This window comes from Suricata suricatta, chromosome 3 (assembly GCF_006229205.1).
Source record: "Suricata suricatta isolate VVHF042 chromosome 3, meerkat_22Aug2017_6uvM2_HiC, whole genome shotgun sequence".
NCBI lineage: Eukaryota > Metazoa > Chordata > Mammalia > Carnivora > Herpestidae > Suricata > Suricata suricatta.
The window spans coordinates 6,990,625-7,014,063 of record NC_043702.1 but is presented as its reverse complement, the minus strand read 5'-3'; the positions used below and the strand labels follow the sequence as shown (position 1 = coordinate 7,014,063).

The window sequence follows — 23,439 nt, the reverse complement described above, 5'->3', positions numbered from 1 at the left end:
GGGGGGGGGGGTGTAGAGAGAGAAGAAAGTAAAGCAGATATGACCAGGTGTTGACATTTGATGAATCTTGATGACACGTATATGGATGTTCGTTTTACTATTCTTTCAACTTTCCTGAAAATTGGAAAATAGAAACTGAAGGGAAGAAAGTGACTTTTAGCACATTCTTTGAGTTGAAACCATGGCCTTCCCGGCCCGTGTGATAGTCCCTGGCTCCCAGGGTTCCGACCGGCCGTACCCCATGGCCTCCGCGCCAGAGTGGTGGTTGTTGGAGTACAAAAAGAGGCACAGAATGCCGAGGTTCCGTGGGCAAGTGACTGGAACAAGGCAGACCCTTCCAATTGGTTCTGATTCAGTCTCATCCTATCTGTGTCCTTTAGAAGGTAGCCTACTAACTGCGTTCACTCGGTCTGGAATTTTGCTAGAGCTCGCGGTAGACCATCGATGGGCCCTCGATTAAAAGCCGATGATCATGTAAAAAGAGCCTGCCCAGGCCATTGCCTCATTTCTTCCTGCTCACTCTCTGGCCTCAGCTATGTCACTTCATCACCAGTGGGGCAGAGAGGGACAGATGGACCAAGGTCTCTTTCTGCTTTAAATAGACCTTAGTCTTTTTCTGTTCTGAAAAATCTGGGATTTGTGTCAGACCTTTTAGCATCTGTTGTGGCGGTAAGGCTGTGCGACGGAGTCTTAACATTTCCACAGCTGCCATCAGGAAAAAATAAAAGGTCCAGACCTGCTGCACCAAGGGGGACAGACCTAGGGTGGACAATGCTCCAGGTCGGCTTTTCCTCAGGGAAAGTCAGATTGAAATGGAAGCTCATGGATTCATGAGTTGAGCATCTGACGTGACCGGACCACCCAGCGCCCGTCTGGCTGGGCTCTCTACAGGGCACTCCGTGTCGTTATTTCTCCTGCTATCGTTTACCTGAAACTTCCTGGTTTCTATGTAAACTCTGATGCCACCTTACCTAAGAAAGTGTTGGTGTAAAAATGTTATTCTTTAACCTCGTAAGGTTATTGCGTAAAATTGTCCGGTTCCTTTTCACTTCATCACCATCACTGACCCCGATCCTTTGCAGCAGAACTGCTTGCTAGAAGGAGACGCGCCCCAGTCACGGACAGAGGAGGGCCTCTGTGAGCGTTGTTAGTCTGGACGTGGTCCCTGAACCGCAGTTTGTGAAACACTGTTTCATGAGAAAAGAAGACGGGATGAAGACAGAAAAGGACACCCTCGGAAACAATAACACTGTGGTGTGACCACAGGGTTGCACGCCAGCAGGTCATGAGTTCTAATCCTAAATGTATTTCCCAAGACACAGTGGCAGAGTGGAATGGAAAAGTGCTAACGAGAGCCCTTTGGTCGTTTTTTCAGTCCCTTATCCATCAACTGTTCATTATGTGTGCGTGCCTTCAGTGTGCCGGAGGCGAGAGAGAGACAGACCCAGACCAGGGGAGCTCCCAGCCTTGTCACAGCGACAAGACCCATCCCTCGGTCCCCACCGGCAGGCTGGGGACCGTGGCCAGGGCCGTGGGAGGGGGGCAAGGTTGCGGGCGTGGGCAAGGCAGCGGAGGAGAAGCCCTCTCCACTCTCTGGAGCCCCAGAGGTCCCTGGAAAAAGATGGCTCCAGAGCCCGTCCTTCTAAAGCTAGGGAGGCCTTAGACTCAGGAGACTGGCTGCTCGAGTGTCCCATGTCGGGAGCAGCACAGTGTCTCAGAGACCAGAGGGAAGCCTGGCAGGTAAGGTCCATGTCGGGACTGTGCAAACTAACCGGAAAAAGACAGGTTGGGGCCTGATCACGCAAAGCTTTGAATTCTAAGCTGAATTTCTGTTTTACTCAGGAAAGAGCTGATAAAGGCTCTGGACCAGACACATGCTTGGAGGTGGCAAGACCCATGACCTTAGGGAGAGCAATTTCTGTGGCATGGTCGGGGCCATGGCCCAAACCCAGCGAGGTGAATAGTGACAGCGTGGTGACCCAATGTTGCTGGGGAGACCAGCCAGCCGCCTCCAGCTCCAGGTGCTGGTGCCTTGAGGGGGAGGCAGGGGCGAAGGAGGAGCACGTGAGTGACAGAACAGAAATTCTTCCTCTGGCTTTGCTACTTCCTGGGATTCTGGGCAAGGTCTTAAGGGATTAGAAAAGGCTTTTCGTTACTTTTCATGTGTTCTTTTCCTGGACCAGTGGCTTTGAGGAGGACAGTCTTAGAAGTTCTCTGTCACTTTAAAAAGTTCTACTAAGCCCTTCAGTCACGTGCCTTCAGAAATTCTGGTTACATAACGTTGCTCTGAATCGGAATTCTGCAGCCTCATGAACTGGAGTCTCATTCTTTCCCTCCCCGACCTGGCACTTTATTTCCTATGGGTCAGGGTTAGCTTCTTTCTAACCATTGTTGCGGAACTCTTTAAATATTTGGTCCCACAGGTTCTGAAAGCTGGCAGGCCGGGCTGCTCCCTGCAGGTTGTGAGACCAAAGCCTTCCAGAAAAGGAGCCAGTAAAATCCCAGGCATGTTAACAGAGTGTAACAGCTGTGAGGCGCACCGCCCCCGGGGGGGGGGGGGGGGGGCTGGGCTCCCAAGTGCGAGGCCGCGGCTCCCAGCCCGGGGCCCTGTGGCCCGCGACCAGGAGGAGCCCTCGGGCACCACATCACGGCTCGTTTGTCACTGTGGCGATGACCACAGATTAAACCGCTGGCTCTCAGCGCCGAGGATGGGGTGTGTCAGGGTCACTCACTGTTCCTTTGCTTCTCCCAACTTTCCGTAGTGAGGGAGCAAGTGTGGGGCCCCTGCTACGTTTCGAATCCTTGTGGGGAGCTCGCCAGGCGTTACTCGGTCTAGAAGTTTGTTCTTTTAGCAGCCCATATCAAGGGTCTTTTCTTCCAGCGTCCTCTTCCAGGTGATCTTTTTTTAACATTTTTATTTATTTTTGAGAGAGAGAGAGCGTGAGCAGGGGGAGGTCAGAGAGAGAGAAGGAGTCACAGGATCTGAAGACAGGCTCCAGGCTCTGAGCTAGCAGTCCGCACAGAGCCTGACACAGGGCTCGAACCCACGAATCATGAGATCATGACCTGAGCCAAAGTCAGACGCCTAACCGACTGAGCCACTCAGGCGCCCCCCCTCCAGGCGATTCTGAAATGTTGTAACCCCTCAATCTACATCTGTGCAAACTTAGACCCTGCTTTTTTAAAAAAGAAGTTATCTCAGGTAACTAACAGGTATGCATATAATGTAGTTAATTTTTTTTAATCGGATACAAGGCCAAAGGAATATAGAAGTGAGATAAGTAGTCTCAGCCAGGATAAAGCTTAGTTCGCAAAGTGTGAACTACAAATAAGAGCCTTCTGAGGCAGGTCCCCATAGATGGCTGGGTTTCCTCGGAGCCCAAGCAAAGGGGGAAACTTCGAAGCATAAAATTCATGTGTGTGTAAGATACAAACAGACCGTTAGCTCAGTAGGGGAGGAGTGGGGCCTTGCCCCGTTTAAACGCCCCTCAGACGCACTCATAAAAGGGGCCAGGCTCTCATCAGCTTCCCCGCAGTGAACAGCATAGCCATCCTGTTGACTTCTTGCCATGACCCTTGGGGTAGGCTCGGTGACAAGGCTCCATCTGGGACAAGGACTCTACCGGAGGCCTGTGCAGCGTCCAGTTTATCACTTCTCAAAGGGCAGTCTCCTGAGGCACCTGTCACATCTGGGAGATGTTCTCCCACAAAAGAAAAAAAAAAGATAAGAAAAAAAAAAGCCCAGATCACACAGATGTGACAAGAATTGTGTGACAGCAGCATATTGAAGGCTCTAAGAAGTCCTGCAATTAGGAAGTTGGCCCAGGATTCCCCAAACTGATTTAATCAGCAGGCCTTTAAACAAACAAAACAAAAACTCAGTTGGCACACTGGGGAGCGTTGATCCAGAATGGGGGTCAGCAGACGTTCTGCTAAGGGCCAGGGAGATACCTTGAACATACCGACTGTGTCCCAACCCCTCAGCTCTGCCCGTGTGTCCAAAAAGCATGGCTACATTCCCGTGAAGCTTCGTTTGTGAATGCTGAAATTTGAATTTCATGTAATTTCCCGTGTCATGAAATAATATTCTTTTGGGTTCCACGCAAACCGTTCTTATCTCCCAGGTCATTCACACACAGGTGGCAAGCCCTTTTTGGCCTGTGGCTGTCGTTAGCTGACCTGTGATCTAGGATGATGTTCGGGTACTATGTCTTCCCAGCAAGCCCTCCTGACCACCGTGCCTCAGAGTTGTTTTATTTATTCTTTTTTTAATTTTTTTTAACATTTATTTATTTTGAGAGACAGAGACAGGTCATGAGCAGGGGAGGGGCAGAGAAAGAGGGAGACACAGAATCGGAAGCAGGCTCCAGGCTCTGAGCTGCCAGGACAGAGGCTGATGCGGGGCTCGAACCCACGAACTGAGATCATGACCTGAGCTGAAGCCCGATGCTCAACCGACTGAGCCACGCGGGCGCCCATCTCAGAGTTGTTTTAATTTAGACTTTTATGTTTCTGGTTCAGGAGCAGATTTTTTTAAAAAAGTAATGGAGAGTTGGTTTGAGTGTTTCCAGGCTAGTCTAAGATTTTTCTCAGAAACAGTTCGTGGGTCCTCTTCAACAAGACATTTATAAATTTTAATTGAAGGCCTAAAGTTTTACTCTGTCACATATGCCTGTATCAGTTTGACACCGAAATGTTTTAGTGGGCGTTACTCATTCCTTCGTTGAAATAAAAGTCAAAACACTCTGAGACATTTAATTTTTAGGAAACATAACTTCCTTTTCAACAATCGAAGTAAACCAGTAAACTGCGGCCCCACCAGGCTAAGTGTTCTTTTTGATTTTTGACTAGAGGGACATTCTTTCAGCTTCTTAGGTTGTCATTAGGAAGGAGGGTGAAAACATTCCCTCCTCCACGTCTGACGTTTTACTTTCGGTTCAGCAAGTATTTACTGAGTACTCAGGGTATATATAAAGTCTTCCACTCGCTTTTATGGGGGATACAAAGGGAACAACAAACAGTGTCTTCTTTACCTTATGATTCAAGTTCAAGATCCTTCCCAATTTAGAGCCCGTTACTTTGGTGCCAGGATTAAGTTCACCTCCCTGTGTCTTCCTGTTAAGAAGTGTGCATTCATTCAACAAACTCTTGTGTGTTGCAGCCTCTGTTCATAGCCCTGGAACGCGGCCTTCAGGGAGCTCACTTCCCAGGGCGTAGCTGTGCTTCTCTTTTCATCTGGCACCTTGCCAGAAGTATATCTTTTATGTGGTGGAACAGAAATTATTCCTTTGTATCCTGAGCCCTCCACATTTATATTCCCCACACTGGAGTCTTGATAGCTTCCCCCACTTGTCTCCCCTTCTCAGAGAGCCATGACGGAAGTTGCTCATTTGCACATTTGCACATTTGCAAAGTAACTGTTCTTTAAAACTCTAGGACGGGGGTAACAGCTCTGGTATTTGTCACGTTGCTAATTATTATCTTCCATCTTTCCCAGGAAAGACTGTATCTTCACCATTGACCCATCAACTGCCCGCGACCTCGATGATGCCCTCTCCTGCAAGGCACTTGCTGATGGTAGGATGGAAATTTCTAGACCTTTCTGGGTAGCGGGCAGTCTGCATGCCTTTGTGGCCAGTCTGGCCGCCTCGTATTTCCCAGGCAGTGTAACGTACAAGGTCGGGTTTGCTTTGTTCCTGGACTTGCCCCCGAGCCTGCACGGCACGAGACCTACAGATTGTGTTCCTGGGGTGACTTTGACGAGGGTGAGCACAAGAAAGGTCCTCTGGCCGGGATCCTTCCGGGCCTCCACGGAGGCGGCAGTGAGGGCAGGAGAACTGCTCCCAGGCCTCGGCCCTTTGGGAGGTTCCAGATCTGGTGTTAGGGAAGAAAGGCCTTAAGCTCTGCCGAGGAGAAGCATTGGGTTCTTTACCTGAATTTACCAACAGATTGGGAGGACTTGGGAGTGTTCTCCACAGGCGTCCTCAGCAGCAGGTAGCAGGAGCGCCGTCCGACGGTGCCCTCGCTACCCGCCCCGGGGAAGCCTGCGCCACACCCGGGGTGTTGATCTTCCTGGCGGATTGTGGACGGCGGCTGGTAGGGGCTCTGCAAACATTCTGTCAGGGTAGAGTGGGATTTGAGGCCACTGGTCTTGGACACCTACCATAGAGCAGAAAGGAAAGTGCGTGAAGTGTAAGAAGTGTGAGAAGGGCAAAAGGCCTGTCAGGCCTGTTCCAGTGTCCCTCCCCGGCCATGTGCTGGTTTTAGTCTCTAGTTACTTCCGGGCCCTCTCTAGGATGGTGTCTGGGTGCTGCCTTGGCTTCCGTCGTTCTTGGATATGGCTTTGGCTCTATCATGGGCTTCGGTGGCTTGCTGATGATGGGCATCCACCCTCGTAATTTCAGTCTGCTGCAGAGTGTTGCTGGCTGAGCAGCCTCGTCTTCTAAAACACTGCGGAGGTTTTCATATAGTTCATTACTGCCTAACTCCGTAGGTCCAGTGTGATACGGTCTGTTATGGCTAACTCCGTAGGTCCAGTGTGATATGGTCCGTTATGGCTAACTCCGTAGGTCCAGTGTGATACAGTCCGTTACTGCCTAACTCCGTAGGTTCAGTGTGATACGGTCCATTATGCCTAACTCTGTAGGTCCAGTGTGATACGGTCCATTACTGCCTAACTCCATAGGTCCAGTGTGATACGGTCCGTTACTCCCTAACTCTGTAGGTCCAGTGTGATACGGTCTGTTACTGCCTAACTCCGCAGGTCCAGTGTGTGACCTCTTCTCTACTGTGTACGCAGTGGAGATTAGCAGACGGAAGGTGGAGAAACAGAAAACATCGTTACCTAAAAATGCTTTTACCTTCTTTTAGTGGGAGTCCTCCTTGAAACTGGAGGCAAGATTGCTCAACATTTTCAACTAAAGAAAATTGAAAGGAAGATATAACACAAAAAGAGAAAAGCTCCCATAGAAATTTTGGAGCAATTATATATTTTTAAAATCCAGAATGTAAGCCGCCTACTTAAAAAAAAAAAAAAAAACCACATCCTGAGTTGGTTTCTCATCTTCTGAGCAATATTTGCTAAGTGCAAAGGCTTGAACATATTGCTGTCTGTGATCCCCACTCCCGTGAACTCCATTGTGGAAAGTGTCCCCAGGAAGCAGGAAGCCAGGTGACAATGGACCTCACTTCTTGTACTTCCCTTCTCCCCAGGTTCACAGCCTAATGCTTGAAAACAGTTGTTTCCGTTATTGTGTCCACTTTTATGGTCGTTAAGGCAGAAGGCTCGGTCCAATGCCTGTTAGGGCATCTCTGCCGACCTGGCTGGTGTTCTCCTTGGAGGGACACCAGCGAGCAGCACGTGCCCCATTCGCTCCACAAACTACTGCCTACGTCTCCTGTCAGGGGAGCCGATTACCAGCACAGGTTTCATGTGGGGAAGTGGGAGAAGGTAGGGCAGGAAAAGTGGATTGGGGACAAATTGTACGCATTTGTAAATTTCCAACCAAAGAGTGCTCTTTGTCAGACAACTGAAAACCAATTGTTTTCAGTCTCTTGTTCATGGAGAGCAGTCAGAATAAGGAAAGTAATTCAACGGCACAAGATGAAGACAGAGGAGAGGAAGTAGAGGCCGAGAAGCGTCGGAATCACTTGGGGAAATAGATGATAAATTGGACTGGAGTTGGTGGCAGTAGGAAGGAGGGTGGGGAGGGCAGGTGTGAGAAAGGAGAAGTGACAGAAGAAGAATCCATGGGAATGGATGTTGGGGTTGAGGGAAAGGAATCTGAGATGGAACAGAAGTTTCAATCTGGATGACGGGGAGATGGAATTTACAAGTTAGGAACCAGGACAGCAGGAGGAGAGCTGGTTGGGGAGAAAGCTGCTGCACGTCTTCTCCAGAGAGGTGGGGTACAAATAAGCCGAATGTATGCCGTCCGTATAACCGTGTGCACAGAGAGCCCTGAAGCAAAGTAGGCAACACACCAAAGTGCAAGCAGCAGTTTTTTAGGATAATGGGATCATAAGTGTTTTTTTGTCTTTTCTCTGGTTTCCAAATTTTTATAATGTGGTAATAATAGTTTTATAATGAAAAAAATTTTGTCATAAAAAAAATTATGAGGTGCCAGAAATCACAGGCTGCCCAGTAGCGCACTGCACCAGGTGACCAGATACCTTCCATCTGCTTGGTTATTCTCACATTCCAGAGGAGCAATTAGCATCTGGGCATTTGGCAGAGCAGCAGAAAAAGGACATGGAAAAGGAGTCAGAGAAGACTCTGAAAAGGCCAGGGTTGGTCAGTCAAGTGTTTTTATGGTGGCCCTTCTACAGTTGGCCTTGGTGACAACAGTTTCTGCCAAAGCTATTTATCCAGGGAGATGAAAAGTGGAAGTCAATTCCAGTTTGGATTGGGGCGAGGTTGGCTGAGTTCAGGTTCCGTTAGTTACCAGTTCATGTCAGTTTTTGCTTAGAGGAAAAAAATGTTTAATGTTTCAAGAAGCAAATAATGTTTTCTGGCCATGTTTACATCATCCCTAACCATTTTTCTTTAAGGAAAGTATAGAGGTCAGACTTTCCTTTGGTCCTGTGAAATCTCTGAATGACCGCTCTGTGCCAATGAAACATACTGGCAGGCATCACTCACTTTAGTCCTCACTGTCCCATTCTGTTGAGTTGGGATGTCCCCCCTGGTCTTGTTGCCAGGATCTCCTACAGGTTCGAGACCTTGAGCCTCCACTCTGTGGACAACGTCTGCGGAAGGCAGTGACGCCCGCTCTCCTCTCCGGGATGTCGGAGGGACTGTTAGGCTGACGAGAGGGTGCCCCCTACCCTCGAGGAATCTCCGCTCTGGAAGGGCCTCTCCAGTCATCTAGCCTGCAAATGCCCCGCCCCTGGAGCCTGTAAATACACTTGAGTGGAACATTCCCATGGGCGTCACCCAGCCCACTAACTCTAACGCGGAGCAACTCCCTTCTGCTCAAGAAAATACTGAATAACACCAGTGAATAAGAGCGGCGTCATAATGATAACCCAGAATCTAAAGACAGCAAATCACACCCTCCCCGTTCTATTACTGTAACAGATCGCTTGCAACACACCTCCCAGCTGACCTCACCACTCAAGTGCGGGAATGCCACAGCTGTCACATCACCCTCTGTTTTTCCCATTACCTCCACAGCATCCACTTATTGAATATCCAGATCACATTCTAACCTTCTACCTTTCAGGCAGCCCATTTGGCCTTAAAGTTGCACGACTATCAGGAAATCCTTTCCGGTAATGATCTGAAATACTGCCGTCTTCCTGCAGTTTTCTTTCCTTTGGTCCCTTCTGGACCCGTCGGAGTCCACAGAACAAGTCTTGTCTGTCATGTGACCACGCCCGAGGCATAGACAGCAGCTGTCATGTTTATCTGCGTCACGGCTTCTCAGCTAGGCACCATTTTCAGAGGGCGTGGGGTACATACAGGTATATATTCTTCCATGTGCTGTAGCATTTAAAGTTTGAGCCCGTTTCCCAGGTCATGGAGGCACTTCTGCCTTGATGAGGTCTGAGGTCTGCGGCAGGCTGTATCCAGGCTTCTCCATGGCTGCCAGGACACGGTGACTCCCCCTGGCTGCTCTCCTTACTGGGTTGACCCAAGTCCAGAGTAACAGGCGCCCATTCCCTGCAGTTGGACAAGCCTTCTTGCTGCTCTTTAGTCCTGAGAGGACATTGCTGGGCAGGACCTTTACTCAGCTTAGCGGATTCAGGCTCCCACCAGACCCTGCAGAGGGCTCATGGTCACTGCCGCTCTCACAGCTGGTTTTTCCAGTGTTTTATCCTCTAACGAGTACTCTGCCTTTGGAGGTGGCAGGATTATCCTAGGCAGGCCTTAGAAATGATTTGGGCTGGGGAGAGGGGGGACTGGGGAACAATTGCTAACGGATTTGGGGGTTCCTTATGGGGTGACGAAAATGTTCCGAAATTAGATGGGCAATAGTTGCACAAGTCTCAGTAAACCGAAACCACTAGGGGAATGAGTGAGTGGACAAATGAATAAGAAGAAACAAACAAACCTCCTTGAGGCTTTCTAGGGAGTTTACACCTTAACCACAACTCCGCAGAAGTGTGGCAGGAATGCCTGGGCTGGATACCCACGGTCACATCCCTGCGCCTGTCTCTTCCTTGCTGCTTTCATCTCTGAACCATGAAATCCCTCCCCTAAGGAGCACACCCTACTATTCAGTCACCCGCTCACATTTCCCGTCCCCACAGCGTGCAGCCGCCTGACTCAAAGAAAGCAGGATCCGACCTCCTGTCCAGGTGTAAGAAAATGCTCAGATAAACACACGTCATCCAGCCTGGAGCTCAGGGATGCAGGTTACCTACTTTGCTGTAGGGGGCGCCAGCCTTCCGGCCGGGTTTGCCTCCGTTGCCTCCCTGGTTGCAGGGTTTTCCCTTCTCTGAGGAGGAAGGACCAGAGACCTGTGTCTCAGTAAGGGCATAGGAATGAGAGACTAGAAGCAAAGCCTGTGAGAATTTCGTAACTTCCCCGTGTGGTGTATCTGTCAGCTGCTGGGAGTTTCTTGTTAGGACAAACGCCTTCGGAGGCAGGGCGGATGCAGGAGCTGGAGAGACTGTCGCCCTGTAATCCAGGCTTAGGCCAGAGAACCTGACCAGGAGACTGGGTGGGGGTCATTTTAGACAGCAGACTGCCGACAGGACGTCTCGGGCTCTGCCTCTGGGAAGGAACAGAGCACACGGAAGGCCTGGAGCTCGTGCGCGGGCGTCCAGGTGAATCCTAGCAACCAGGCCAGACCCCACCGAACCCCCCCCCCCCTGCCCTCCTAGGCTCTCTTCCCCTCTGGGCACATCTCAGCCCACCAGTCACTCACCCCAGTTCTTCCCACATCTCTTTGGTCTGGCTTCCTCCTCTCTGTGAACTTTAGTCTCCTTCACCCTACAAAACTTTTCCTAGGCTCTGCTCCACCTCCAGAACTTTCGCCAGCGCGTGTCCATCTAGAAAGAGTCATCTGAGCCGGCTGCTGCTGCTTCCTCACTTCCCATTTGTCCCTTATTCCCTTTGCAACATGGCTTCAGGAGGTTCAACGAAACAGGTTGTCCCTACCTCAGGCCACCCAATGTCTGTGCAGCTCTTTGCTCTTCCTTCTCGAAGCCCTCTCTCCCCTGGACTCAGAGGGCCCTGCTTGCTCTTGGTTCAATTTTCTTTCTCTGCCGGTCTCCTCCTGAGAGTCCACAGAGCTTCCAGACCATCCCGTCAGCCCACGCTCCTGGTCCTTGCACTTGCGGTCCCTCTGGGCCGCAGCCCTGTTTCCCAGGAGAGGTGTGTGGCTGACTCGAGATCCGCCTGGTCGCTTTCTCAGTAAGGCCCTCCGTGCCTTGCTGCCTCTCACGCCCCCCCCACCCGCTCCCCTTTCTTACTTGACCTCTTTCCACACCACTCATCACCCCCTGTTGATTTACTAATCTTGCTTCTGTCTGTCTGCCCACCGTTCACTGCCACAGATGCCAGAGCTGGCGCTCGCTGAATCTGTGCGGGAGTTTGCAGGCACTCGAGGGGAAGGGCCTTGGCGGCAGAGGAAAGAGTGTATGCAAAGCCCCAGGTGACAGACGCATGGTGTTCTAGGGGGAGCTGCACAGAGTGGGAATGCTGGGCGCGTGAGGTTCAGGTGGGTGATCGTGCAGATAAAGCAGGGAGGAGACCATGAATTTGTTTGCAAGCCCTGCTGGAAAGTTTAGATTTTGTGGAGAAGACAGCATTCTGCCACGGAGAGCAACAGCCTCTATTCATTCAAGAAACAAGATCAAGGACCATGCTTCACGCTCTGTGTTAGATGTACAATAGCGGAAAACACCTGACCAGCTTCCTGTCCTCTCTAGGTTAATAGCAAGTAAAATCAAATAAGCAAATGTGGGAAGGATCCATAGTTTTGACGTGGGAGCGGGGTGGGGGACAGACAGTAACATTTTAACCTAGACTTGAGAGTAAACAGGGGTGAGCCAGACGAAGAGTGGGGAGAAAGAACATTTCAGGCCAAGGGAACGGAGTGTGTGGAGGCTCTGAGGCACAAAGACTTTGGTCTTGAAAGGCACCAGGAAGTCGTTGTGGCCGAAACACGGGGGGGGGGGCGGGAGGAGGCTGTGAGGCAGTCGGGAAAGGGGCATGCAGGCTCTGGGAAGGATTTTGGTCCCGAGGGCAGAGGTGAGCAAAGTGTCTTAAGCAGGAGAGGGTCAGGATCCAACTTGTAGGTTGGAGAGATCCCTCTGGCAGCGCTGCAGAGGCTGGGTTAGAGCAGTGGCGTTACCATGGTCTAGGTAAGGGGTGGCGAGTGCCCAGCCACGGTGGGCGCTGTGCAGCCACAACTGGAAGGAGGCATCAGCCAGCAAGGGGGATCAGGGCAGGGCTCGGGGTCTGCGCAGCCTCAGGAGCGTCTTCACGTCTCCCAAGTCTGCCCTTTCCTTCCCGTGTGTCGAAGTCAAGGCAGTGCTTACAAAATGCCCATCCCATGAGGCCCTGCTTCGCTCCCTGCAAGGTTTCCGTCATCCTAAGGATGCAAACCCGGTCTTCACTCTGACCGACCGCTGACTCTGACTCGCTGACGTTGCTCCCACAGTCCCTCTCTTACTCGCTCCGCTCCAGCCACGTGGCCTCTTTGTTGTCCCTCAACCACGCCAGGCTGCTCCTGCTTCAGCATTTCTGCACTTACCCTTCCCTCTGTCCCTGATCCCTCTTCTCCAGGTCCTTCCCTGCTCTTAGGTTCTGCTCAAATGTCATCGTAGGGAGGCACTTCCTGACCACCCCTGTCACCAGTCTTGTCTACACCTCCACCTTCTTGATCTTCTTTAAGACGCCTGTGTGGCTCTCTGCCACTGGATGGAAGTCTTTATGAGAGCAAGGACATCATTCTGTCCACTGTTGACCCCTCAGCGCCGAGAGCGCTGCGGGCTACATGGTTGGCACACATGCAGATGTTTGTTGAGTGAATGAATGGGTGAGTTAATAAACTTTGGATATTGGAAGAGAAGAATCTAGAATGTCATCTGAGCTTCTGGCTTGGGCATGGGCTCTGGGTGGAAGGTAATGGCCTTCCATAGGAAATATTGAGGAGGGCTGGTTTTGGGGGGGAAGACAGTGCATTCCAGTCCGCACGGGTTGGGTCTGCAGTCTGAGGGAGACATCCAGGCAGACACGCCAGGGAACAAGGAACAGGAGGGAGGCTGGAGATGGGGTCTGGGCGCCTTCCATGTGTGGGCCTGGACACACTGGTGACCCAGGAGAGGTCAGACTGAGAGGAAGACCGGCCTGAGCCCTGGGAGAGGGGCCCAGAGGAATAATCCCCGGGGTGAGGCTGTGGGGATTGGAGGCGAACGAGGAAGAGAGAGGAGACAGGCGGAGCAGGCAAAATGGCGGATGCAGGAAAGGATGAAGAGAACCCTGACCGTCTTTGGGCGTGGCACGTGGGATACTGTTGATGGCCTTGGTGGGACTACCGTCGGTGCTTCCAGGCGGGGGTGGTGGAGGACAGAGCAGAAAACAGGAATGGAGACGGCTTTCTCGGGGAGCCTCGCCTGCAAAAGGTTCCAGAGGCAGGGAGGCAGTGTCAGGGGAGGCTTTTTCTTTGTTTCTAAGATGGAATTGATTTTTAACCTGTTCTCTCCTGTTTTGGGAGACTGGAGACTTTGGAGAAGGAAAAATGGAAAATATAGGAAAAAGAGGAGTTGATTATTTTCCAAGGCCTTGAAGAAGAAGGTGGGCGTGCCTCAGAGTGTAAGTGCAAAGTGAGGCCAAGACACGGATGGTGAACGCCGCCTCTTGCTTCGAGATCAGAACACCAAGGCACTTGCCCATTTACACCTGATAAGGTCCCTCTTACCTGGGAGAGGAAGTGGAACTCCTGCTGAGGGCCAGGGGTGTGCAGGGAAGGGGCTGGGGGGGGCTGTGCGGGGACTGGGTAAGGGGGCGGGAGGGAGCTGACGGGCATCGCCTCGCACCGAGCGTTGGGGAACACCCGTGAGGAATGCTGAGTTGGAACACTACCAGGTCCAGTGATTTTCTTCCGTAATCCTCAGCCCCCAGGGGAGGGGGAAGTGGCGGTGGTCCGAATGTGGGGGTTTGCTGGGAGGGAGAGCATGACAGGCACCAGGAAAAGGCCGCGGGGACCTTGCTTCCACTCCGAGCCTGTTTCTTCTCTGTCCCCTCCTTTTATAAAAACATCGTCTGCCATCTGGTCAACCTTCTTATTTGAAGGAATCCCGGAATCCCGCTTGATTCCCCTTCTTCTCAGCACTGTTGTCAGAGCCTTCTCAGTACTTTCCTTCCCTTCTCCCAGCCTTCCTTCCACCTTCCACCCAGTTCTCTTTTCTTTATGTACACACAGAACCTGATCAGATTGCTTTCCTGCTTGAAAATCTCATGTACCTATGGGCATAGTCCTCACTGTTTCTGGTAGAGCTTCGTTACCCAAATTCTTTAAGATCAGTCGCGAGCACCTCCTCTCCCACCTTCCCCACCTCCCAACATGCATGTACCCCTCACGCACATGCGCGCGCACACACAACATGCATGCACGCACACACCCTAGCGATGACAGCCACTCCTGGCTCTGCATCACCACTGCCTCCGGGCCTGCCCTCCGCCCTCTGCCCAGAATGCCCGGCCTCCCTGTCTACTTCTGTGTCGGACTTCAAACAGCAAGATAAAACCTTTCTTTCTTTTCTTTCTTCTGGCAGAATGAATTAGTCCTATCCAATTAGCATATTTTCTTCATGTCTTTCGTGTAGCCATAACCATCAGCGTCTCTGGATTTAGCTCCCCTTTCTGCTTGTTTCCTAAGGGCGGGACTTCACTTGGGTACCTCTATATGCAGAGGACAGTGCACAGTTCCCTATATCCGGTCTAGTCAATCTAAGCGGGCAACCTCTTGTATCTTTCCGTATTCTTCTTCTATTTGTGGCCTTGCCCTTTTTATTTTCAGTCTGCACCTGCCCTTAGGTCCGTGGGCTGCCCATGGGCTTCTGTGCTGACATATAAGCCAGCCTACATGCTCTCTTAAAACAAGGCTGTTTCTTTGGAATTGGGTGAACCTTTTCCCCATCACATCGGGTCTTTCGGTCCATCTCCTCACGTCTCAGTGCTGTGATATCGCTGAATTGCATCTTGTGTTTGTGACATTTGTTCCTCGAGCTCTGGGAGTTGGCATCTGAGAGGCTCGCTTCCCCATCTTCTCCTGTGTGAGTCTCCTGCATGGCCGACGCTGCGTCTCAGGGCGTACCTGCAGACTTCCGTGGCAACTTGTTTCCTGGTGTTATTTTGTCATCTCTCTCCATCTCTCTCCTGTCTGATCCTGGCTACTTCGAAATTGAGTACTTCGTCAATGGATCTTAACATGTGTAAACAAGTAAACAGGAAATAACGCTTGTGATACAAAAGCCAGAATTTTTTTCTTTAATTCTATTGGCGAACAGACTTTCTAGTTAAGAAAAGGCTTTTTGGGGTATCTGGATGGCTCAGTCAGTTAAGCATCCGACTTTGGCTCATGATCTCACAGTCTGTGAGTTTGAGCCCCACGTTGGGCTCTGTGCTGACAGCTCAGAGCCTAGACCCTACTTCAGATTCTGTGTCTCCCTCTCTCTCTGTCCCTCCCCTGCTCATGCTCGCTCTCTCACTCTCTCTCTCACAATAATAAATAAACATTAAAAAAGTTTTTAAAGGCATCTGCAGTAACAATCTGTTCTTCCATCAATTTGGAGAAATAGAAAGTTGATATCAGTTAAGTCTTAATGGTATGCTGAGACATAAGAAATGGGAAATAAGTTTGTTTTTAATTTCACTCTCTTGGGAACATTCACAAGTTTCCATGTATATGGAGATAACACTAAGATACTACCAGAACGTAGAAATCAGGTGACATTTTGAAAGTGAAATGATTTATCTGCAGAATTTCCTCTTGCTCTGAGATCTGTGAAACATCAGATAAAGTCTGCTATTTTCGTTTGCGTGAGGCTGAAATAGAACATATCAGTGATTTTGATCTCTTTAGGGTCACAGATGCCTTTAAGCATCTCATGATAGCAAAAGACTCTCTTTACAGAAAAATGCACACACACTTTTTACACACGATATTTGCACATCACTTACACTTCTAGTCATATTGTAGAATGGATAGCCTGAAAGACCCTTCTTCGTTAAAACTCTTTAAAACAACACATCTATTAAAAATGAATGGCTAAGCCGGCTGAGAGCACATAACCAAAGAGGGATTTGTGTGCCAAAGTAGCTAGCTTAATGGTATCTTCTGGTGCCTGTGGCCCAGCCACTTTGCTCAAGGCCTGAATTAACACTATCTGCGTGGTCCATAAAGTCCCAGGCCAGTTAGTTTAGCATGGCACCAGGGAGACAGCGCTGCTAGAAGCCAGACAGAATCACAAGCCTGGGTGGCTCCGTCGACTGAGTGTCCGACTTCAACTCAGGTCACCATCTTGCAGTTCACACGTTCCAGCCCCACATCAGGCTCACCGCCATCAGCACAGAGCCCGCTTCAGATCTGCTGTGCCTCTCTCTCCGTTCTCCCCAACTTGCACTCTCTTCCAAATAAATAAAACATGTAAAGAAAGCATATGCTTCCTGGATATATTAGCCCTTAACCAAAGCCTTAAAGATTTGTCAAAGAGAAAATTCTAGTAAACATAAGTTTATGTCTCATGACTCTAAAAGTCATGAAACATGCAAAGGTGCAGCTAAAGCAATGTTAGCATTTTTAGAGGAAAATTTTATAGCTTTGTATTAGAAAAGGAGAACCTATAAAAGATGATCTTCACAAATGTTTTAAACCAAGGGGCCATGTAGGATGACTTCTCTAGGAGCACATACTGTGGGTACGAGCACGGACCCGGACGGGAGGATTGTCTGTTCCTTGTAACAGTAGACGCCCCGCCCCCCGACCCCTCTAAGACACACACCAAACAAATAGCCAGACTGCCCTGCCTTTCATGCACGTCATCATGAAAACCAGAGTCCATTTGCTTGAAGAAGAGAAGTTCCTTTTTCTACTTTTGGCCATGCCAAAGTGGAAATCTTAAAAAAAATAGACACAAAATATCAAACATGGCTATTAGATCCTATTTTCATTTTTCCAGTATTAGAGTGCTATTAATTGTCAAGCCAAGGGCCTTTTTCCAAAAGCCATTAATATTTGAAAAAAATTGGCATGTTAGGATTTAACTTTGGAACAGCATTACATATGTTTGAAACATGATTTTTAATACTCAGCTTCTCTATTATTTTATATTTTATATATCATATCTACTGTATTTATAGTGTTCATGTTCCATAAACATTTCAAGTATCTTTTAAATAATAGCGAAAATACAGTCAATAACTTCCGAACCAGTAGAAAGAGGCAATGGAATGAGAAAAACAAAAACACTTCAATCTAAAAGAAGACATGATAAGAGGGAAAAAAACAGAAGCAAGACCAATGAAATGCACATAAGAAGTTGTCAAATTAACAAGCGCATCAAATTTCGCTCCATAGTTAAAAAGCAAAGACGACTGGGTAAATCACCACGAAGTCACAAAGATTAAATGTAAAAAGGTGAGAAAAGTGATACCAGTGACATCCTAAGCAGAAGAGAGCTGGGTGACACTCGGGTGGCTCAGTCGGTTGAGTGTCCAGCTTTGACTCAGGTTATGATCTCACCATTCCGGGTTTGAGTTGAGGCTCCGCATCGGGCTCTGTGCTGACAGCTTGGAGCCTGGAGGCTGCTTCGGATTCTGTGTCTCCCTCTCTGACCCTCCCCTGCTCATGCTCTGTCTCTCTCTCTCAAAAATAAGCATTAAAAAATAATAACAACAAATAAATTATTTTTAAAAAGAGGTAGTGTTTTTTATTAATATTTGGTAAATAGATTTTCAGATAGAAAACGTTACTAAATGTAAAGAGAGTCACTAAATGATTAGAAGAGTCGCTTCATTGCGAAAATATGTATAAATATATATTACTAAATAATAGAGCTTCAAAATACGTAAAATAACAGTTGACAGAATTACCAGAAGAAATTGACAAATTCATCTTCATAGTGAGTTAATTTAATAGACCTTTCCCAGGAAATAATAGTTCAAACACCAGAAATTCATTCAAACTATAGAAAATTCAAATAGCACAGTGAACAGGCTAGCCCTAATGACCATATCTCGAATATCGTACCTACGAATAGGATCACACATTGCTCTCAAGCCCACAGAAAACATGAATAATGACTTCGTGTTAAGCAGTTTAACATGTTTTTTAAAGTCATTGGTATCACACACATCATTTCTTGGATTACAGTGCAATTAAATGAGAAATAAATACAGAAGCACTTTTCACTTAAAAATACAATACATAAGAACATTTTCAGTACCTTCTCAGATCCGTGGCCAGATGAGCGCCGTAAATCAGAATACACCTGATGTTATGCTTCCTATTCATGCTCGATGGAATAGTGAGTTGCCTACCTCTGCAAGGCTGAGTTTCCTTACCTTCCACACAGAGTACAAAATGCTCCCTTCCATAGCAGTTAAAGGTTTCTACCCTGACTACTTTCCTCATGCCATCTCGAGCTCCCTCACTCTGAACTCTGGCCTTACTGACCTACAGACTGCCCACCGGAGAGCCAAGAATTGCCTGAAAGCCTTTACTAACCGAGGGACCAGCCAAAAGGAAACTGCCTTGTCTCATAAAAGAACCTCAGAGATGCAAAGGTTAGCAGCAGGGAAGGATTCCCAGGGGGGGAGACGGCCCTTGGAGGCCCCCTTCCGTATTCCTAATCACCATTCCCTCTGCGGGCTGACTTGAAGAGCTGACAGAACTCGTTGCCACTTTGCTTCAAGTATGGTCCCCATAACCCTTTGCTTAGCACCTCAAGTACAACTGAAACTAGACTTTCACTTTTCAGTAGGAGTTTCCTGAAGGTTCGAAAGACAGCGAGAGGAAGGACCGGCAGAGAGTAACACAGAGCATCCGGAAGGGGCTTGCTCTGCCCGGCTCCCAGATCCACGCACACCTGGGTCCCCACCCGTCCCCACACTGTGAGCACGGTCCAGGCACGCACACCTCAACATCTGCCCTTCAAAAGTCTCCACCGAAGAAGTTCTAGAAAGAGGCCTTGGGCTCACTTCTTTCTTCCTGCATTTCCCATCCGAGGACGCGCCCCTTCCCGTGAATGGCATCATTGGGGATGTCCACTCCCTCTAGGGAAGAACATGCCAGGCCCTGCTCTGCAAGCCCCAGCCTGAGGCCTGTCTTCTCCGTGCAGCGCAGCTGCGTCGTCCTGGGGGCCAGAGCGGGCCATCTGGTGGGAGACCTCGTCCGCTGCTTCTCCAGCCGCGCCCACAGCACCCAACCCTGAGGACTGAAGCCTTACGTCACACTGTGCTCCGCACAGGAATTTTTACCTTGCCTCGCAATCCGTAGCTCTGGCTGGACCCCTCTTTACTCCATGCTCTCGCAACACACACACACACACACACACACACACACACACACACACCCCATCAGCAAGGATCCGAGTCTCCTGTCACTTAGGTCATTGGGTGGGGAATGAGCTTCACAAGCAGAGCCTTACTTCAGGCACGGTGGGGAGGACACCGCAGCTTTTTGCTGTATAACCTGCCGCAGCTCCATCACTACCCTGCCATCACTACCCTCCGGCACAGGAGGCCCAGGCAGTCAGACGTACGCACAGAGACACAAGTCCCGTATCTTCTCCTGAGGCCCCGGGGAGGTGGCCGGCACAGGTCTGCGCTCCCGGTACCGGACCATTCCTCCCGCCACTCATCTCGCCTCAAATTGTCTTTCTCAGCTTTGTCGCTGAAACTCTTGCAGCCTGTACCTATTTCGGCCTTTCTTAACCTTTCGGAATCTGACTTCATCTCCGACAGAACACTTTAAACCCCTGGATTCAGGCCTGCCCCTGCCCCCTTCTCTTACCACACCCATTATGCTTCTACCTGGATCGTCCACGGCCATGTTCCAAGGGCCGTCCTTCCTGGATACCGAGCGCCATACTGAATGAGCAACTCAGATTTCATTAGGAAAATTTAATCCGTTAGCTGGAAACAACACCTAGAGCTGAAAAAGAAGATCCACAGGCACCATTTAATTTAACCAGAAAAACAAAAACAAAACAAAACACTCCTCTGTTTAAAATCTGTTCCTTGTGTTCTAGAAGAGAACCCCTGATAACTTTTCCATAAATTTTGGAAAAGCAGAAAATTCCACTTCAGGGCACCCGTCTCCTTGGCCACATTCCTGGGTGTGTCTCTGACATCTTCATCTTGCCCAGCATTTCCAGTGCTGGTCTTCCTACGCTCCTCTTTGCTGTGAAGTCATTTCTAATCTCGGTTTTGAAACACTGATCTTTTTCCTCTCGCAGTCTCTCATGTCAGAGGGCATCCTGACCTCAGGCAAATCCCAGGTAATCCAAGTTCTTGATCTCAGACACAACCCCTATTTTCATAGTATGGCCTTTGATCGTGAACTTGGGAAGAGAAACGGAAAATTCTGTAGAACTGTCAATTCATGAAGATGTACATGTCTTCTCCACTCATCCGGGGTATTGCTGAGTGCATAATTTTAACTTTCCATGTTGTATGATCATTTTTTACTGAATCATACCTTGACTCAAAAAATCCAAGTGACTGAATAATCGTGCGAGGCCTCTGGCATGGAAGTGGGCTTCTGGGATGCTTGCCAATGCGTTCCTGTTTTGAGGACACAGAATCTAAGTGGAAAGATTAAGTGGACAGATAGCTCCACCCCTCTAAGTCTTATTCCTATGTTCCATTCAAATCTTGCTAGCCGGATTTCTGTGGGGTCTGGGCTTTGGAAATTCTCTTTTTTCATGGATGTGTCAGTGCACCTTGTTAAGCCAAATTTGGACTGCGGCCGGCTCATCTGCTTCCAGCTCTGTTGATTGGTTCCAGTTTCCTTGCTTGTTAAAGCCAAGATAATCTGGCACCCACCAGTCAGGCATCCTCAAGTATCTGGCACCACGGCAAACTTGGAAGCCAGTCCAGGAGTCTCCATGATCCAACACACTGCATGATGAGAGGCAGTTGGGGGACACCAGAGAGAGCACTGGAATAGGAGCAGGGGAGCTGGGCTCCTGTCTCGTCTTTGCCTCTAATGCACCATGTACGTTCGGGCATGTCTGTGGTTTCTCCGAAATTCTCCTTCCTCAGCTATATGGGTCTTTGGACTAGACGGTGTTTCAGGTGTCTTCCAGTTCCAAAATTCCGAGTCTATGAAAAGAGAAAAGAACAAAGCTCCATTTATGCCTGTTGTTGCAAAAACACAACCTCACTTTAAAGATATTAGCAGTAACTGCCTAAGGTTGCTTGTGCTCCTGATGCTTTTCCACACAAGTAGATGGTATGACAAGAAAATGGGAAGAGACACAGTCCATATTCCCGAGGAACACACCTCACATTTCCCAGTCTATAAGATGCAGATAATAATGCCTAGATTAAAATTGCTGGGAAGATTAAATCAGATCATCCCTGGCGATTAGAACTGTGCCAGACAAAAAGTAAGTGCTCAGTAAAAACGATTATTAATATAAAATGGAAACATTAACGTTGAGATGGAATTTTAGTGAGAGTACACAGAAATAACAAACATCCAGTTCCTATTCAGAAGTCGAGGTAGAAACCGAATCAAGAATCCGGAAACAGATCCATACGCGTATGATCACCTAGTTTTCAACAAAGGTGTCCCTGCAGTCTAGTGAAGAAAGGATGGTTTTATCAATATGGTGGATCCATTGAAAAAAATCCATAGAAAAAAAGTGAAATTTGACTCCTGCATCACACTTTGTGTAAAAATCAACTCCACGTGCTTCATAAAAAGCAGGTAAAAAGTACTCTTCTAGAAGATAAGATAGAAGGATAACCTCGTGACCCTGGGATAAACAGATTACTTGAGTGGGACACAGAAAACATTACCCTTAAAGGAAGAGGGTAATAAATTGGCTTTCATTAAATTTAAGAAGTTCTGTTTATCAAAAGACACCATTAAAATCATGCAAAGGCAAGCCACAGAGGAGAAGGCATTTGTACTAACATACAGCCAGCAAAGGCCTCCTATGGACAATATGTAAATAGTTCCACAGGCATTTCATAAAACAGATAGATAGCCAGTGGTCAAAAACACCTCAAAAGTGCTTAATATCAATAGTCCACAGGGAAAATGGAAATTCAAATCACAGTGAGTTACTACTATGTCCTTACCAGAATACCTAATTTTTTTTTTTTAAGATGACGATGTCAAACGTTAGTGGGGATGTAAAGGAATTAGAACTCTCCTACACTGAGCAGGAGTGGGTTGGTGCAACCACTTTGGAAAACAGTTGTATAATATGTAACAGAATTCAATAGATTTACACTTATGAGCCAGCAGTATACTCAACAGAGATGACTACATATGGGCAAGAATACTCATGGAAGCATTATTCATGGCAGTGAAACACTGAAGACAACCCAAATATCTAGAAGCTTCTGGAATTCTGGTTATGTTCTGTTTTTTGAACTGAGGAGTGATCTCCTAAGTGTACTCACCTTGTAAAAATTGATTGAGCTGTATGCTTACGGTTTGTCTAGTTTATGTATTTTATACCTCAGTAAAAAGTTTATTTTAAGAAGCGAGGGGGCATACAAAAAATGTAGAAACAACCCAATCTCTGTCAACTCATGAATAGTAAACAAACGTGGTATTTCCATACAGTGGAATTGTATTCAGTCATAAAAAGAAATGAAGTTTTGGCACCTGCTACGACACGGAAAGACCTGGAAAGCATGGCCAGGTGGAAGAAGACAATCACAAAGGACCACATACCATTCCATTTATATCAGAGGTCGAGAATAGGCACAGAGACAGGGTAGATTGGGGGTGCCAAGGGCTAGAAGTTTGGGGAGAGATAGGAAGTAACTGAAAACAGGCAGTTTCTTTTGGGAATGATGAAATAGTCTCAAAGTGACTGCATCATGGTCACACAACTGTACATACAGTAAAAACCGTTGAACTGTACACTTTAGATGCGTGAATGGTGTCGTATGTAAATTCCATCTCAGTAGAGCTGCCGTGAAACAGAAAGTCAAAGAAAGGAAAAGGCTGGGCCTAGGGACGGGATACTTAAGCACATTGATATCAGAGTCCAAGGGCGTTCTAATCCACGCTCTGCCCTTTAGCGTGCAACATTGGGCAAGTCATCTCACCTTTCCGAGCCTGAATGTCTTCACCTATAAAACATAAAAATTGTGTGGGGTTTTTTTGGCCTTTTTTTTTATAATAGTTTATTGTCAAATTGATTTCCATATAACACCCAGTGCTTCTCCCCACCATCATCCCCTCCCTCCCTCCCCCTTCAGTCCATGGTTCGTTTTCAGTATTCAGTACTCTC

General features: G+C 48.4%; 1 protein-coding gene across 1 annotated transcript in view; it reads left to right on the top strand.

The window, feature by feature from the left end:
* The window catches only part of DIS3L2 (DIS3 like 3'-5' exoribonuclease 2), a 328,420-nt gene that overhangs the window by 191,631 nt on the left and 113,350 nt on the right, over positions 1-23,439 (top strand). Inside the window, exon 10 of the mRNA XM_029932868.1 lies at positions 5,498-5,577. Within this exon, the coding sequence (XP_029788728.1) occupies positions 5,498-5,577 (80 nt within the window). The remainder of the gene's footprint in view (positions 1-5,497; positions 5,578-23,439) is intronic.